At 42.1% G+C, this 16,596-nt stretch overlaps 2 protein-coding genes across 2 annotated transcripts; one reads left to right on the forward strand and one right to left on the reverse strand.

The window, feature by feature from the left end:
* The first annotated feature begins 1,463 nt into the window (after nucleotides 1-1,463).
* Nucleotides 1,464-4,677, forward strand: LOC146680921 (putative methyltransferase DDB_G0268948). Its single transcript, XM_085449389.1, has 6 exons — nucleotides 1,464-1,646; nucleotides 1,765-1,925; nucleotides 2,896-3,109; nucleotides 3,238-3,341; nucleotides 3,425-3,562; nucleotides 4,090-4,677. Exons 1-6 carry the CDS (start codon nucleotides 1,539-1,541, stop codon nucleotides 4,175-4,177), a joined length of 813 nt encoding a protein of 270 aa, XP_085305515.1. The 5' UTR covers nucleotides 1,464-1,538; the 3' UTR covers nucleotides 4,178-4,677.
* A 3,193-nt stretch (nucleotides 4,678-7,870) lies between these two features.
* Nucleotides 7,871-16,371, reverse strand: LOC146680922 (receptor activity-modifying protein 1-like). The gene is made up of 3 exons (XM_085448682.1): nucleotides 16,053-16,371; nucleotides 13,754-13,892; nucleotides 7,871-8,336 (listed from the first exon to the last, which is right to left on the reverse strand). Exons 1-3 carry the CDS (start codon nucleotides 16,105-16,107, stop codon nucleotides 8,081-8,083), a joined length of 450 nt encoding a protein of 149 aa, XP_085304808.1. The 5' UTR covers nucleotides 16,108-16,371; the 3' UTR covers nucleotides 7,871-8,080.
* Between the last annotated feature and the right edge of the window lie 225 nt (nucleotides 16,372-16,596).

The following is a 16,596-nucleotide window of genomic DNA, read 5'->3' on the forward strand; positions in this document are numbered from 1 at the left end:
CCTTGCCCATAATTCCTGCCTTTTAAAACAGATACAAATTTAGGAATTCTACACTATATAATGTGCAAAAAATATAATTTTTCTTTTTCATTTCACCTGCTTTCATGGGGGGGAAAGCCACGTTTAAATAAAGTATCTGTAATAAATTCTCCTCCTGCTGTGGATTACCTGTGTGATTGCTTTTCAGTTGAAATTCCCCATGCAGCATTAGCAACACTGCTTGTCACAGTCGATGGAAGCGCTCCCATAGCTCTTTTTTACTGTGTCGAGACTGCCTGCAGATATTAAAGCAATATGTGAGGCTGTTTGTCTGACTCCACTGGCTTTGTGTTTTAATGACTCCTGTGTGTGCGTGTGTGTGTTTTTGTGGGGACACTGTAATAAGACATGGTGATAAAGACTTGGTGCAACACTGGTTTGAGCAGAAACACGTACATGGATGGCAACTTTGTGTTGCCATCACACACACACACACACACACACACACACACACACACACACACACAGAGAGAGAGAGAGAGAGAGAGAGAGAGAGAGAGCAGTGACCAGTTTAAATTGAATATAGCTGACAGGTTTGATCAGAGTTGATTGATTTGCAGGGCTGCACGCAGCCTCATGGTGAGGGTAAGAGTTGGACACCTTACCGGAACCTCCTCCTCCGTCTCCTCTTTACTCCAACCCCTGCCATCTCTTTTTTTTTTTTAACACAACCCTTATTGCAAACCATATCTGACAATAGATATTGAACAGGGAAGCAGGAAGGATCAATGTTTGTTGATTGGTAAGAAAATACAAGGCTGAGGCTGTTTGAAGAGCCTCCAACTTAAATTACTTCAGGATGTTCTTGGAACCAAAGTGTGAGGTTGAACAGATTATATGGAGTCGATCTGCAGGAGCAGATACATTTTTGAGTATAAAATATATAATAAGAGTTTTTATCAAACTTTAATTTTCTCCAGATAGTCATAATATCAATGTACAACTCTGTGTAAGAATAAACAAGGAGATGACTTCTTTCAAGTTCAACTGATGAAAAATTTGTTTTTAAATTATTTTCAGCAGCTGTCTGCTTCTTCAGCACACAGCATCATATCTATGTGAGCATTTACTGCCATCTGCTGATTGTTGCCTAAAGGTGCAGACGTATGAATGCACAGCACTGAATCTGTAGGAGAAGTAATAATAATAAAAATGCTTTTCCATTCTTGACCAAAACTATAAGACAAATGCTATGTTTGAATATAAAGTCCTGAATATTTTTTGTAATATGCGTGTAAAGTTAAGCTTATTGTTGCCTGTGTAATGCATGTCATTCCCATCGTCATGTGCCACCTAGTTGATCATTAACTGCGATGCTACATTTTAAAAGAATTGATCCCATGCATAGTTTAATTGCGAGCCTTAGCACATGGTGCACAGTGCACAGCTCTGGCAGTTAATCTTCAACTCGGTGGTTAAATAAAGACGAGCTCAAAGTACCGAGTCATAGTATTCAGTCACATATTGCATACAGTCTGCAGGCACACTGCTGGAGCAACATGGCTGTGCGGCTCTTTGAGGGGAAAGATCATGCAGCGGCTTACCTGCAGTACAGAGTGGCACCCCAGGAGCTGGTCAGCACAGTTATGAACTTTATGGAGAAAAGGGTATGTGTTTATGCTTATGTGCTTGATAGCATTTGAACAAATCCTGTGTCTCTATCTATTAATGTTCTATTACATTCAGGCAGTTAAATGTACTCTAAAATCACAGCATTTCTCTTAGACACCAAAACCATTCAACCTTGCACTGGATGTAGGCTGTGGATCGGGGCAAGGGACGACCCTTTTGGCTCCATACTTCACCAAAGTGGTTGGAACCGACGTCAGCCCCGTCCAGATAGAGACAGCGCAAGCCAATAAGAACCCTCCAAATGTCTCATACAGGTGAAGGGGAACAAAATGTGGTGGATGTGAAATAAAGGCTGTGATTTAGATAAACCAATGTGTCAAAGGTTCTGTGCTTTCTTCAGCATCTTCATTGTGTAATTATTTCGTTTTTTGGGGCAGTTCTTTAAGTAAAGGCTACATTACGTCAATCATTCCTTGATTGTTGTAGATGAAGATAGCTTTAGATAAACATGGTTGTAAGTTCTTTGCAAAGAGCTTACCACTTTGGGTAGCATTCTCAAACAAAACCATCATAGAAGATCAAATTCTAGTGTTACAGGGGTCACCGGTGGCCTCATATTATCCATGGGACGTGGCCTTGATCAGAAGCACTTGGACCCGCAATCAGTACCAGGCAAAGTGGTCTTCTATAAGTCCCACACCCACCTGTCAGACAGATATTGACACATATCGATGTTCTTAACTTCAGCAGGTTGTTTCATCCGATCTGAGGTTAGCATCATGAGAAGGTCTTAGGTTTGAATCCAGGCACGGGTCTTTTCTCCCCTTCACGGTCCAAAGACAAACATGGAGTGAGATTAGTTGATTATTCTAAATTGACCTTAGGTGGGAAAGTAAGCGTGAATGGCTCTTACTCTATGTATTTGCCTAGCAAGAGATTAGTGACCTGTCCAGGGGGTGTTGAACCTGCAACACCTGGGATGGGCTCCACTCCCACTTTCTGACTTGGATGGGCTGCAAATGGATGAGTGGTTTTAAATTTTGAAAGAAAACTCCAGAGAAAAAAGTGGCGACATGTTTGCACTGCCCTTGGAGACTTGAGCCCTAAACTAAATTACCAGCATTGAATTATATTATTCCTCTACAAATGGAAGAGAATCCAAATAAGATCATCCACAAAAGCAAGAATATGCTTTGTTATTCAAAGCTTTTCCCTTATTCATCTCTCCCATCTATAATGGGCCCTATTTTTTCCTTGTCCTGACTCTGTTCACCTTAACATCAGGCAGTGTCCAGCAGAAGAGCTACCATTTACATCTGGAGAGGTGGACCTTTTGAGTGCCATGACAGCAGCTCATTGGTTTGATCACCAGCGGTTCCTCAAGGAGGCTGACAGGGTGCTGAAGCCTGGAGGCTGCCTGGCTCTCCTTAGCTACACCATGGACATGGAGCTTGAGTACGGAGACATCTCCAGCACTCTCAATGACATATGCAAAGAGGTTCATCCCAAATCTAAAAGCTCATGTGCAGAAATAGAGTACTGATGTAGGTTTTCAGCCACTATAAATGAATGCTTTCCCCAAAAAGCTTTAAAGTTTGTCTTTGCTTTCTTTCTTTGTCCCACCAGTTTTATGGTGCCCTGCTTCCATTCCGAGATCCCTACATTGGAAAATCCTCTAAGAAGATCTACCTAGACATGTTCAACTCCTGCTCTTACCCAGACAAAGAGTGGTGAGTTCTCAGAAGCTTTGCCAGAAGTCGACTTCAGTTACATTGACCAGAACATACTTATTTATGAGTCCAAATGTGTCCAGGAACGAGTGCCTGCAGACGAAAAGAACCCTGCCATTGAGTCAATATATTGGCATGGTGGAGACCTTCTCCAGCTACCAGAAACTGAAGAATAAGGACCCCGCCGAGGCCAAACATCTCTCTGACCATATCAGGAACAAGTGAGACATTGAACTTCACCAGTCTAGTCATTAACTCCTGGCCTTGAACCCTCACCTCCCTTCACCTGGCGCTGACCGTTGATTCCTGTAATCTTCCCAGCTTAATTTATTTCTGATTATCAAACTGGCACAGTCTGGGGCATTAATCAGAAAAGCCAAACATTGCTTGACTAAGCTTAACTGTTGAAGGCTTTTACTGCTTTGATAATATAGCCCCCATTAATTCCCCCGCCAGTGACAGGAGAGAATAGCTCAGCAAGCACAATATATGGAGGAGAATTGCTGAGCCATAACTTTTACATGGATATAAGTATGACATTGTATTTAATTACTGTTAAAGTTTGGGAAGATTTAAACAGTTTCACTTTGTTCTGTCTCTTTAAAGAGTTTCACCTGCATGTTTGCCTAATTTAATGAAGGATAGAGCCTCTGGAGGTTGCTGTTAATTTACAACTTCACATAATCTGTCATCCAATAGTTCCTCTAAATCATAATGAACCATTCTGTCTCTCTGTCTTTTATCCCAGGTTGATGTCTGCAATGAAGGTGTCCTCTCCTAAGACAGAAGTCATGATGATTATGCATTATTTCTACTGGCTGGCGTGCAAACCTTGATCACTCAGAATGCATGAATCCTGTTTAGGATTGCTTTCCAAGGTTTTTTAGCTCGTCACCACTTAAAACAAACAACTGCCTTGTTAGACCCTGATTTTTATTAAAGATTTTAACTCTAACAGAGTGCATTAGCAATTTTTTTTGTGTTATTTTTTAATTGTTTAGACCTACTGATGAGCGCCGTGTTGTACAAGCCTCACAGCGCTTCCTTTTTTTTAATCTCTTTCTGAAAATGCAAATCAGAATTTTCTATTAATATTAACTCGAATCTGAATGAAATGAAGCTGCTCTTCAGTTAATTTTAGACTACTGACTATCAACTGCCTTATAGAAAATCTGAGAGTGAACACTAGATGGAGCCATTTTGTTGTAATGAAGTCCATGAAAATCTCGTGTGCAATCTTAAAATCTTAAGTTTGACAAGTATTGAGTGCACTTTTGTTTCTTTTTGTAATAAGTGAACTGCAGTAAAAGAAAAAGTTTCTTTAAGTGATGTGAAACCTCTGTGTACTGTAATGATATGAAATGTGAAGTTTATGAATATGTAAGTACCCCAGCCTCTATTTTCAAATTACAAGTTATTGAAGTATAAAATGATAGATAGATAGATAGATAGATAGATTAGTTGAAATATCCTTAGTATCCTTAGTAGTTTGGTTTAAAAAAAAATATTACAACTTGCCTAATGAGTCACTGACAGACATAGATGTCTACAATACTATGATGCACTATGAGTCAACTGTTCTCTAGACAGTTGACTCATAGTGTCAACTTATAATGAAAAAGGACAAAAACAATAATTAAAAACAAACTAAACATTCTCGAACACTGAAATGAGAAAATTCACTTTGGAAACTAAATGAAATTACACCAAATTAAAAAAAACAACAACCTCAAAAAAAAATAAAAACCATTTAGAAAATAGAAAACCATAACAACTCTGCACCACATGTTTTCAGTGACTGACCAGCTTATTTGTCTAATAAACTAGTTGTATCTGCTTCTTTGTGGAAGTAGGAAGGGGAAGAGAATAATAACTTGTTAACAATAACTTTATTTGTAAAGCACTTTTCAAAACACAGAGTTAAAAAGTGCTGCATAGTTTGAAGCCACACATTGGACATACAGTGGGGCAAAAAAGTATTTAGTCAGCCACCGATTGTGCAAGTTCCCCCACCTAAAATGATGACAGAGGTCAGTAATTTGCACCAGAGGTACACTTCAACTGTGAGAGACAGAATGTGAAAAAACAAATCCATGAATCCACATGGTAGGATTTGTAAAGAATTTATTCAGAAATCAGGGTGGAAAATAAGTATTTGGTCAATAACAAAAATACAACTCAATACTTTGTAACATAACCTTTGTTGGCAATAACAGAGGTCAAACGTTTACTATAGGTCTTTACCAGGTTTGCACACACAGTAGCTGGTATTTTGGCCCATTCCTCCATGCAGATCTTCTCGAGAGCAGTGATGTTTTGGGGCTGTCGCCGAGCAACACGGACTTTCAACTCCCGCCACAGATTTTCTATGGGGTTGAGGTCTGGAGACTGGCTAGGCCACTCCAGGACTTTCAAATGCTTCTTACGGAGCCACTCCTTTGTTGCCCGGGCGGTGTGTTTTGGATCATTGTCATGTTGGAAGACCCAGCCTCGTTTCATCTTCAAAGTTCTCACTGATGGAAGGAGGTTTTGGCTCGAAATCTCACGATACATGGCCCCATTCATTCTGTCCTTAACACGGATCAGTCGTCCTGTCCCCTTGGCAGAAAAACAGCCCCATAGCATGATGTTTCCACCCCCATGCTTCACAGTAGGTATGGTGTTCTTGGGATGCAACTCAGTATTCTTCTTCCTCCAAACACGACGAGTTGAGTTTATACCAAAAAGTTCTACTTTGGTTTCATCTGACCACATGACATTCTCCCAATCCTCTGCTGTATCATCCATGTGCTCTCTGGCAAACTTCAGACGGGCCTGGACATGCACTGGCTTCAGCAGCGGAACACGTCTGGCACTGCGGGATTTGATTCCCTGCCGTTGTAGTGTGTTACTGATGGTGACCTTTGTTACTTTGGTCCCAGCTCTCTGCAGGTCATTCACCAGGTCCCCCCGTGTGGTTCTGGGATCTTTGCTCACCGTTCTCATGATCATTTTGACCCCACGGGATGAGATCTTGCGTGGAGCCCCAGATCGAGGGAGATTATCAGTGGTCTTGTATGTCTTCCATTTTCTGATGATTGCTCCCACAGTTGATTTTTTCACACCAAGCTGCTTGCCTATTGTAGATTCACTCTTCCCAGTCTGGTGCAGGTCTACAATACTTTTCCTGGTGTCCTTCGAAAGCTCTTTGGTCTTGGCCATGGCGGAGTTTGGAGTCTGACTGTTTGAGGCTGTGGACAGGTGTCTTTTATACAGATGATGAGTTCAAACAGGTGCCATTCATACAGGTAACGAGTGGGGGACAGAAAAGCTTCTTACAGAAGACGTTACAGGTCTGTGAGAGCCAGAGATTTTCCTTGTTTGAGGTGACCAAATACTTATTTTCCACCCTGATTTACAAATAAATTCTTTACAAATCCTACCATGTGGATTCATGGATTTTTTTTTCACATTCTGTCTCTCACAGTTGAAGTGTACCTCTGGTGCAAATTACTGACCTCTGTCATCATTTTAGGTGGGGGAACTTGCACAATCGGTGGCTGACTAAATACTTTTTTGCCCCACTGTAAATATAAATATCCTCATTTTATTATATCGTTATTTTATAATTTTTGCAAACAGTGGCCAACACTGCGCTCACGTGACAGATATTAAAGAGTCTGGAGACGTTTTGTGTTACTGCAAAATCATCTGTGAAGACTAGAGGGCAGCAGTTGTAGACGTGTCAGGTGCTTCTGCTCCTACTCGCACAAAAAGTCATGCTAGCAGCAGTCACAAGAACACTAGCAAAAAGCAAAACTGTAGGGATACGGAGAGAGCAATGCCCTGAGGTCTTGTTGTTGCCTCTCTGGCGCAGTTTTTATCACTGATTTGCACCAAACGACAGGACAGATTGATGCCGTTTAGCTGACTTTAACTGTCTTTGTGTTACGATAACTAAGTGCCTGCTTCATTGTAAATGTTGCCTCAAAAATGATTAATAAATACACTGTGGAATTTATTCAAAGGTAAACAAATATAGAGGAACTATAAAACTGTAACATTGTTTATTTTGGCTGTTAAAATTATTTCATACAGTTTCCTCTCTTCATCCTACATTTGTTTTCTAATTCCCGCTCTCCTTTTCATCTCTTCACCCTCCTCCGAATGGCTCCAATCACGTAAGTCTCTTCTACTGTCAGGTGTTATTTATGCAGATTGTTTGTAAGGGCCACGATGTCAGATGGTAATTAACATAAATGGCTTTAAAAGTCCACTGAATCCAATCTGACCCACTGGAAGGTTTTAGAAAATGTGAAGTAGAGGACACATTTTGAACTTTTAGCTGTATTGTCATAAGTTTTGCAGCTTTTCCTGTTGCTAAAAACTCGACCCACATTGCTGTTCATGCGACACCAAGGTAACTATGTAACTAATAAACAATTAAATAAATTCCTGTTTTTCCAATATCTGCTATAGAAATTTCTGTAAAAAGTGTTTTGTGTCCCTGGTGTAGGCGTTTTCATAGAGGTGAACTTAGCCACCAGAAGTGACTGGACAGACAGTTTTAATACCAAATACAGAATTTATTTCTATTAACATCTTTCACAACATGCAATTGTTTCACTGCAGCTTCCAAATAGTCAATATGCTCAATATCAACACGGGAATATGAAAAGAAAATTAAAAGAGCATGCTTTATGCTTAAGAAATGTCTTCCGGAACGCTCTACAAGCCCAAACCTAACACTCTGACGGTCCCTATAGCATTCCCTGTGTGCGTTTGCTCCTCCACACCACTACAGCAGTCATGAGCAGGGTGACCAGTACAGGCACTGTGATAAATGGGGCGAGGATGCTAATCGGTGGGTCATGCAGGAGCCGACCAGTCAGAGCGCAGTCATGAAAGTAGATCTGATGAATCTCCATGAAGAAACGGTCGACTATCTGATTTGGCCAGAAGCAGTTTATCCTCAAGGCCACCTGGTATGTGCAGTTTGTGAGTCCCTCATAGATCCTGCAGAGGACAGCAGAGCACAGGCAGATTCATGCTGAACTTAGTATGTGTAATTAAAGAAAAGATGTTACTAAAGTTGATCCTTTTTCTGAATGTTTGGTGAAACATTTTAAAGTAATCAAGCTGAAAACCCAAATTGTTACAGAAATATCGGCTGGAATCTTGTGATGTCTTTGAAACGTCCTTTCAGAGAGGGAATAGAGCAGGGTATTCCTGTTGGTGGGGAGAAAAAAAGGCAAAAGAGTGTCTAGAATTACCAGTGGGCTTAACACTGCTAAATATAACTGCTAAGTAGTGAGGAGCAGAGGAAATGGAGATGCATACCAACAGGGTACTGCCCTTAGTACAGCATTGCACCATACCAGGAGAGATTCTGTTCCAGACGGCCACTGTGCCTAACTCTGTTTCTGAATGTGAAGTGATCACAAAATCCAACCCTTTAACCCTCTGAGGTGTGAGCCTAAGCCTGCCGTACCGTACAGAAAGGCAAAAACGGGCAAAACTTGATCTTCTTGTTTACGGTTAGTTAGGCTTAGGTTTGGGGTCAGCACCAACGACGACTTCGACAATGGCCATCCTGAGATGGTTTAATGAAGCAGCTGTGGCTCAGTAGGTACAGCAGGTGATCTCTTAACTGGAGGGTTGGTGGTTGGATCCCTAGCTGCTCCAACCTGTTTGTGAACTGTTGTTTTACTTCCTTAATTTGCCTTTTCTCCCCCTTTGTGACTGTCGTCCCTGGGTCACTCATTTCCCCTATATCTCGTTAGTTCCTTGTGTATTTATAGCGTTGCATTACCTTTGTCATTTATCAGTCCTTCTCCCTCATCACCAAAAGGTTTTCCTGTGCCTCAGCAGCTACGTTTACATGTACCTTGTATTACGATTCTAATAAGGTCCAGTGCTGAAACTTTCAGAGACAGAAGCACAAACGTTTTCATAAATAATAAACAACTCAGGGTTTAGTATCTCGCTCAAGGTTACTTGGACATGTAGGTTGGAAAAGCCAGGGACCATGACCCGCTCATGCCCCTTGCTGTGGAGCAGTTGTGGTTTAGAAGGTAGAGCGGGTCGTCCACCAATTGAAAATTGGGTGATATGATCCCCAGATAATCGAAGTATCCTTGGGTGAGATACTAAACTCTGAGTTCCTTCCGATTCTTCTATCGAAGTGTAAGTGTGTGCATGACCAAAGGCATTTATGAATGCATGTGAGACTGGGAGAATGTGGCTTGCAGTAAAAATTGCTTTAAATGCTCAGTTAAAGAGGAAAGGCGTCATACGAGTACTAATCCATTTACCATCTGTGAAGTTTGTTTAAAAAAATAAACACAAAAAAAGTGAGAGAATTTAGAGCCACACGATGGCAACTACTGCGCTGAACAGGTGATGGATATCTGACAACAGGAAGATATGATCAGACTGGTGCCAGAAGTAAAATAGCCACTGAAGAAGATGAAAGCGCTTCATCACTTTATCAGGTCTCATGCTGTTACAATTCGGTGGCTGCGCATTGGAGCAAAGGAAATGAACGTCAAAATGCTAAACTTTCAGCTTCAAAACATCGGTCCATAAACCAGACGATGACAACTGTCTTATATTCAGTACACGACTGAAGTGGAGTCCACGTCATACCTAATTAAGGAAAGCTATAACAGGAGTAAAAAGACTGATTGTATTGAAATGAGCAATGGTACATGTCTGGTCTTTGAATTCATGTTTTACTTGTCATTATTACTATACAGCCCGAATCCACAAATATTTTTTCAATACTTGTAATTTTCTCTGTACCGGCTGTTTTCCTGTGAGCCTGAACAGTGGCGTCAAACGTTGTTGCTAGGAGTTTGGTGATGCAACTGCCAGCCCCTCCAACTGCCTGTGCAAATTCTTTATGAGTTACAAGTGAGCACACACACACACACACACACACACACACACACACACACACACACACACACAGAGCACCACCCCCAGTTATGTGCTGGACCAAGTGAGGACTGTGAACCAGGAGGGAAATCACACAGTTTTGACAGCAGCTTCTTCTTTGCGTCCCCCGGCTCCCTTCATCCTCCTGTCTGACTCACTCCCTGACTGTCAGGGTTTGGAAACAAAGCCACCAAGTACTGAGACGATATAATGGCCAACAAATACAGTAAAGCTTTCCCCTGGTGTTGGTGCATGAGAGAGTAAACAGATAAACAGATAGATAAACAAGTTTTTTGCCTCTAATGAGCTCAGAAATACCAGTCTGTCAGTGCACCTGCTAAGATATTAGTACTCACTTAGAGGTGAATGATATAAACACGAGGCCTTAATGTTGGCATATTAAAGACTTATATAGTCTGGGTGTGAATCCAGAACACTGCCATCAGCTGCTTCTTATAGCTGTTTAACTGCGAAATGACTGAGATATCAAAAATCCTCATGCACATGACAGCATGAGGACTTCAGCTTTTCTCACCATCATTCTTCTGTTACACTGATGCCAACCCACTTTACTCTCTTCCAAAGAGCCAGACTTTCTTGTGATATTTTTAAAGTGTTCTTGAGCAACAGTTCTCCAGGCTTTCTGAAGGTCTTTCAAAAGTTTTTCTTTGTACAATGGCTGCTTTTCACTCATTTCAGTCCAGTTCCTGGGAGCCATCCAATCACTGAGGATGTAAGAGTGGACAACAGAAGACGTAGCAGGCCTAAAAACTATTTATAGCACACAAACAATATTTAAAATTCATGCCCTTAAGAAGTGTCAGGTCTTTAAGAGATACATCTGTGCCTTCAGCTCATTTATCTACTGTTCACTGAAGCCTCATCAAAAATGGTCTAAGTGGAAGGGTGGCTTCAGTGACAACAGGTCTGATGGAGTGATGAATCCACATATGACACTCCAGCCAGTGGTGTTTGGGATCTTGTAAAAATTTTTGGAGTTATGAATGCACAAAAGTACCATCAGGTTTTTATACACCATGTAATATCATCTGGAAAGCATCTGACTGGCAACAGCTTCATTTTTCAGCATGACAATGATCCCAAACATACTGCCAATGCAGTAAAAGACCTGTATAAAAAAAATCACACACAACACACGTAGACATTGAGGGCTAGCAGGAGGGACCATGCGCTTACCTGCTGCTCTCTGGCAGGTAGCTCCATGCCCTCCTGGGTTTTAAATGCACCTTAGAACACACATGCATCAACACTACAGGAGGGAGGTTTGGAGTCTTCTCTCACCCCCATTCTCTGCGGCCTGCTGGAGCGGGGGGGCTAGGAGGAGGAGTTGGCCGTCCGACTGCGGTCTGGAGTGTGGGGCCTCCCTGCTGCTGCGGAGTCGGGGTGGTCTGCCTCCCCCCACCGCAGGGAAAAGGGTAACACCACCTGGGTCTGGGTGCAGTTCCCCCTCCAGGGGCAAGGGTACCTAGACCCGGTTTGTAGACTAAGCTTGGGGAGTGTGATCGTGTGTACAGCGTCTCTTTATGTCTGTCTCCACGTTGGTTGAGTGTGGAGTAAGTGCATATGAGAGCATGAGGGTGGGAATGGATGTTTGTATATGTGTGTGCCTGTATGTCTGTGTCTATATGTCAGGTCGGGTATCAGGCGCCACCTCTCTGGGGACATCTCAGGCCCTCCAAGGTTTGGAGGCCTATCTCCCCCTACCACCACTTCCCCTGCCAGTGGCGGACTCCCTCAGACATCGGTGCGTTGGTGGTTCTTTGTGTCCGGGGATGGGCGTCCAGGTACACACCGGCTCACTCCTTGGCGGCCGCTTATCGGGGCCTGGAGCCTGGGGCTCGCTCGGGCCACTTCGGAGGTGGGGTGCCCTCGGCCTCTCGGCCTGGGGCTCGGTCACTCAGGCACGGCTGGCTGCCGGCGGAGCTCACGGGCGCGTCACTGCAACTCCCCCTGGCTTCTGCTCCGCGGCTGCTGAGTGAGCCCTCATCTGGGACTCTCCTCAGCTCTTTCTGGGACAGTGGCGCGGCTGCCCCTCTGTTGGTCTTCCTTGGTCTCTTGTGTTCTGGAGGCCTCTGGATGTCTGGAGTTTTGATCTCCTCCATACCTGCTTCATGCCCTGGAGGACGGGGCTGTGGCCCCCCCACACCCTCTAGCAGATCATTACATGAAGGAACCTTTTAAAAAAACAAGCGCGTCCATGCTCACAGGTGTACACACGGGTGATCACACCCACAAACTACACCCTTTTTGGCTCCTACCTCAAAGCACACTGTGTTCTGTTGATCTTATGTGCTGCACAATAATGTTTAACATTTAGTATTTACTGTCATATTCCCATATATCATTGTGATGTTGTTTATTCTATTACTCTTGTTCTCTTCTGCTTGTTTTCTTTTTTCTTTCTCAGCAGGTGATCCAGGTGATTGATATATGCATTTTTTATTTCTTTTTTTTTTCTTTTTTTTCTGCTCATTCTGTTGGTTCTTGTTTTTTTCCCTTCTCCCCCCGTCCCTCTTCTCAGCTGTTTCTCTTTCCCTCTTTCTTTCTCCCCTTCTTTCCCCCAGTCAAGTCTGTCCCGTATTCAGCAAGTGAAAATAAAATAAACAATAAAAGGTGAATCAAATGGACCATTACGGCAAGGCTGGGATGGTCAATTTGGTAAAGTAAATCCGTTGGGCATCTTTCTTTGCCTTTAGACAACAATTCTGATGGCAAAAGAGCCAAACGGGACAGGCAAAAAGAAAAAAAAAATCACACACAGTGGAACACGACTTCAATATCACTGAAGCAGTGTGGGGTCATGTTGACAGAGAACAGAACAAAAGGCAGAGACACGCAAAGAAGAGCTTTGAATGTTCTTCAAGAAGCCTGGAGAACTATTCCTGAAGACGACTTAAAGATATGACAAGAAAGCTGCCTAAGAGAGTTCAGACTGTGCTGAAGAATAAAAGTGGTCACACCAAATATTCACTTTCAAGCCCATTAGCTTACATGTGCTTACATTAATGCTGTATTTACATGTGTGTTTGCACATTTCAATAAATCACTGCACCTATTTCCTACTTTCAAGGCAAACAATTTAAAAATATGAGGAGTGGCTCAAGGCTCAAGGAACTCTGCTGTATGTAACAGCAACGTAATTATTTATTGAATTTAGCATAAGACAGCAAGTCAAAAAATCTCATTAAACTGATCTCAAAGCCAGCCAAAATAAGCTAACTGTTCAGTTGATATTGTTCTAATTGTGTACCTGGCAAACTAAGTTGCTCCACCCTGGCTACAGCCGCTGCTCCATCTGTAAGCTGCTTTGCAACACACAATATCTGCTGTTTACCAGGGTCTGTGTGGAGGTTGTGACTCTATAAATTGCAATTTTTTTTGACTTACAAGTACAGATTCATGCAGGAAAATTTGTGATTTTATGTCCCACCATGCGTTTCTTCCCTTTTGCATGTTCGAGTCAGTGAACTCACTCCATTGTGTCCTTCCAGCTGCACCATAAACCTCGATCCAGATTTTCCATGTTGAATGTGAAATTCGCCAAGCAGAGATCATTGATAAGAAACGTGTAGACTCCCCTGTTACAGCCAGACACTGATGCAAGGACTTGAGCTACAAAGTAGAAACAGAAGTAAGACAAAAGTATTTAAAAAAAATTAAAAAATATCTGTACAGAATATATATCTGTAGCAGCATATGTTTGTGCAGCAAACAAGGTCATGTCCTGGCAATGGTTATTCCTACTGGGCCATTTCTTCCCTATTAGACTGTTACTTTCACTAAGAAAAGATTTTAATTTGCAGGCAAAGTCCCAATCCCATTTGTTTACTTCAGAGATGCGTGTAAACAGCCTCTAAACGTGGAGGCAGACCGCGGCCATCCCGCAGGACTCGAGGCTGAATGTAGCACCACGGAGGAGTACAGTAGGAGAGGGAGGCTTAATCTGGTGTAAAACGCCTGCGTGGAAACAAACAGGTTGTTGTTACGATCGAGAAACATGGTGGATCTCCAGCCTGTTCGGGCCAGATAAGGGCCGACTGTGTGCCCATTATATTTGCTCTGTCCCTGCTGGCTCTCCCTGCACTCAAAGGAAGACTGAATGTGTTGACATGGGAGCTTCAAAAGAGATGCTACAAAAGAAGAATGTGAGAAACTGTTGTGGCAAAGCAAGATCTGAACGAACGCACAGTAATCTCCTGAAAAAGGAGTGAATATTAGCTTGTCTATCATCTACAGTCATGTTTCACCAGCCTCTGATGGCGACTGCCGCTTGGAGGATTCACAGTTGCCCCTCAACTTGGCTGTTAACCAGCATTGTATTTGGATTACAATTTCCAGGAAAATGGAGGCATAGTTTGACAAATGTTCTTCTGACTGAAGGTTTATGCTCTATTGACTTTCTGCCTTCAACCCTGTTAGGTTAGGAAACATGCATCAGTCCAATGGGAATCTTAAATTCTGTCAGCGTCTCTGAGACTCAACATTTATGGATTTTAAAAGCTGATTCTCATGAATATTAGATGATGGGATTTGAAATCATTTCCACAAATATTAATGATCCATGCTGACATTAACCCTTTAAAAAAGAGGCTGACCTAAAGCAACAGAAGACCCGGTGCCAGTCTTGTCAGTAAGAACAGGAAACTGAGGCTACAGTTTGTGTGGACTCAGAAAAATCAAACAATCGAAGACTGGAAAATGTTGCCTGGTCTGATGAGTGTCCATTTCTGCTCGGATTTTGATGTCAGCTGATGAAAGCATGGCGCCATCCTGCCTCGTATCAACAGTTAAGGTTGCTGCTGGTGGTGTTATTGTGTGGGGGATATTTTTGTATTTGACTGAAGAACCTTTAAGCACCACAACCTACTCACATATTGTTGGTGATGTTTAGTAATTACAAATTCCCAATTGAATTTAGATTAGACTACTTCTTCTCTATAGTTTTTTCAAGTTTCAGCTCATTTTTGTAGGTTTCAGTAATTGTTTTTTCCTGGTAAGTTTATATCTAAATTCCTATTTCAAGTGAAATTCAACAAAAGCACAGAGTTCCTTTTGTAAATTATGGTCCCAAATGAAACACATCTTTTTCCCGAAAGCAACTGCTGAACCCACAACCGCTACATCATTCTTTAATAGTATATGGTCTTTCCTTCTAGATGAATTTAATGAATTCCCAGTGTGTTTCTGGATCAATATTCCCAAAAGTTTTCCAAGAATTTCTTATTAGAGGTTCAAGCAATGTTGGAGACATAATCCAGTTTACTCTCTAACATGTCACATGAGTCATATGGTATCACGTTTGCCTTCATTTTCAAACATTGAAACAAAGTTATTGAAAATGTAAAACCATGAAATGCACTTCTTCACACAGCTGCTACTTATGTTTTTTTTCTTTTTGACTGGTTACGTTCAATGACAATGGCCTGCTGAGCATGCAAGAAGGTATATGAGGGCAAATGCTAGTGAAATGTAAGGTTGAGTGAATAATGGTGGGTTTTTCAGAATTTCTTCCAGAAACAAAGCACATAGAGCATAGTGAACTTTTAACAAACAGATCAAGTCTATTCATAGACATTATCGAGAAACCCAAGAAAACAAAATCCCAACTTACCTCGTCCTTTTTTCTGCCATAAATCAACCAAGACTTGTTAATAATTTCTAAATAGACTAACATTTCAAAGACCTGCTTTTTTTTTTGTCAAAGAAAAACATAAACAAGGTTTAAGTTGAATCCACCTATAGCGACTCTCTGCCTGAGTACCATGGACTCACCTGCCATCAGCAGCACAAACCCTGCTTTCAGGAGCAAGGCGGTCTCCAGAGCCATGCTGAACACAAACCCCAAAAAGTTTCATGCGCTCTGCTCACTCCCCGGAGATCAGCGGCAAAGCCTCATTCTAACTCCAATAGCCAGAGCCAGTGAGTCGGGAACGTCACGGTGCCACCACGTTAGAAACAAATTAACCGCAGTTCACGCTGTGTTGTCAACAAGAAGGCGGCAACTGATTGTGTGTAAAAGCCCCCCTGACCTTTCTCTGTGGCACCCTCCTTTCCCCTCCTCGCTGCAGCCCTAATCATAGAAGCGCTGCTTGTCATCTGAGCCCCTTGTCCGGCTGCTTTCTGGGTGGAACTGCTCACAGGGGACAAAACAAAGTCAGATACCAAAATTAGTTCAGTGTACAGTGCATGCTTTATAGCAGCAATTTAGAGTCTGAAAAAAACACTGCTGTTTTAATCCCTCAGTATTTACGTTTTTGTTGAATAATCCAATTATAACCATTTAACATCTAGAATTTGGATGGGTTTTTTTTCATAT

This window comes from Copadichromis virginalis, linkage group LG23 (genome assembly GCF_057382275.1).
Source record: "Copadichromis virginalis isolate Kocher_CV1m ecotype Utaka linkage group LG23, C_Virginalis_male_GT1.1, whole genome shotgun sequence".
Classification (NCBI taxonomy): Eukaryota; Metazoa; Chordata; class Actinopteri; order Cichliformes; family Cichlidae; genus Copadichromis; species Copadichromis virginalis.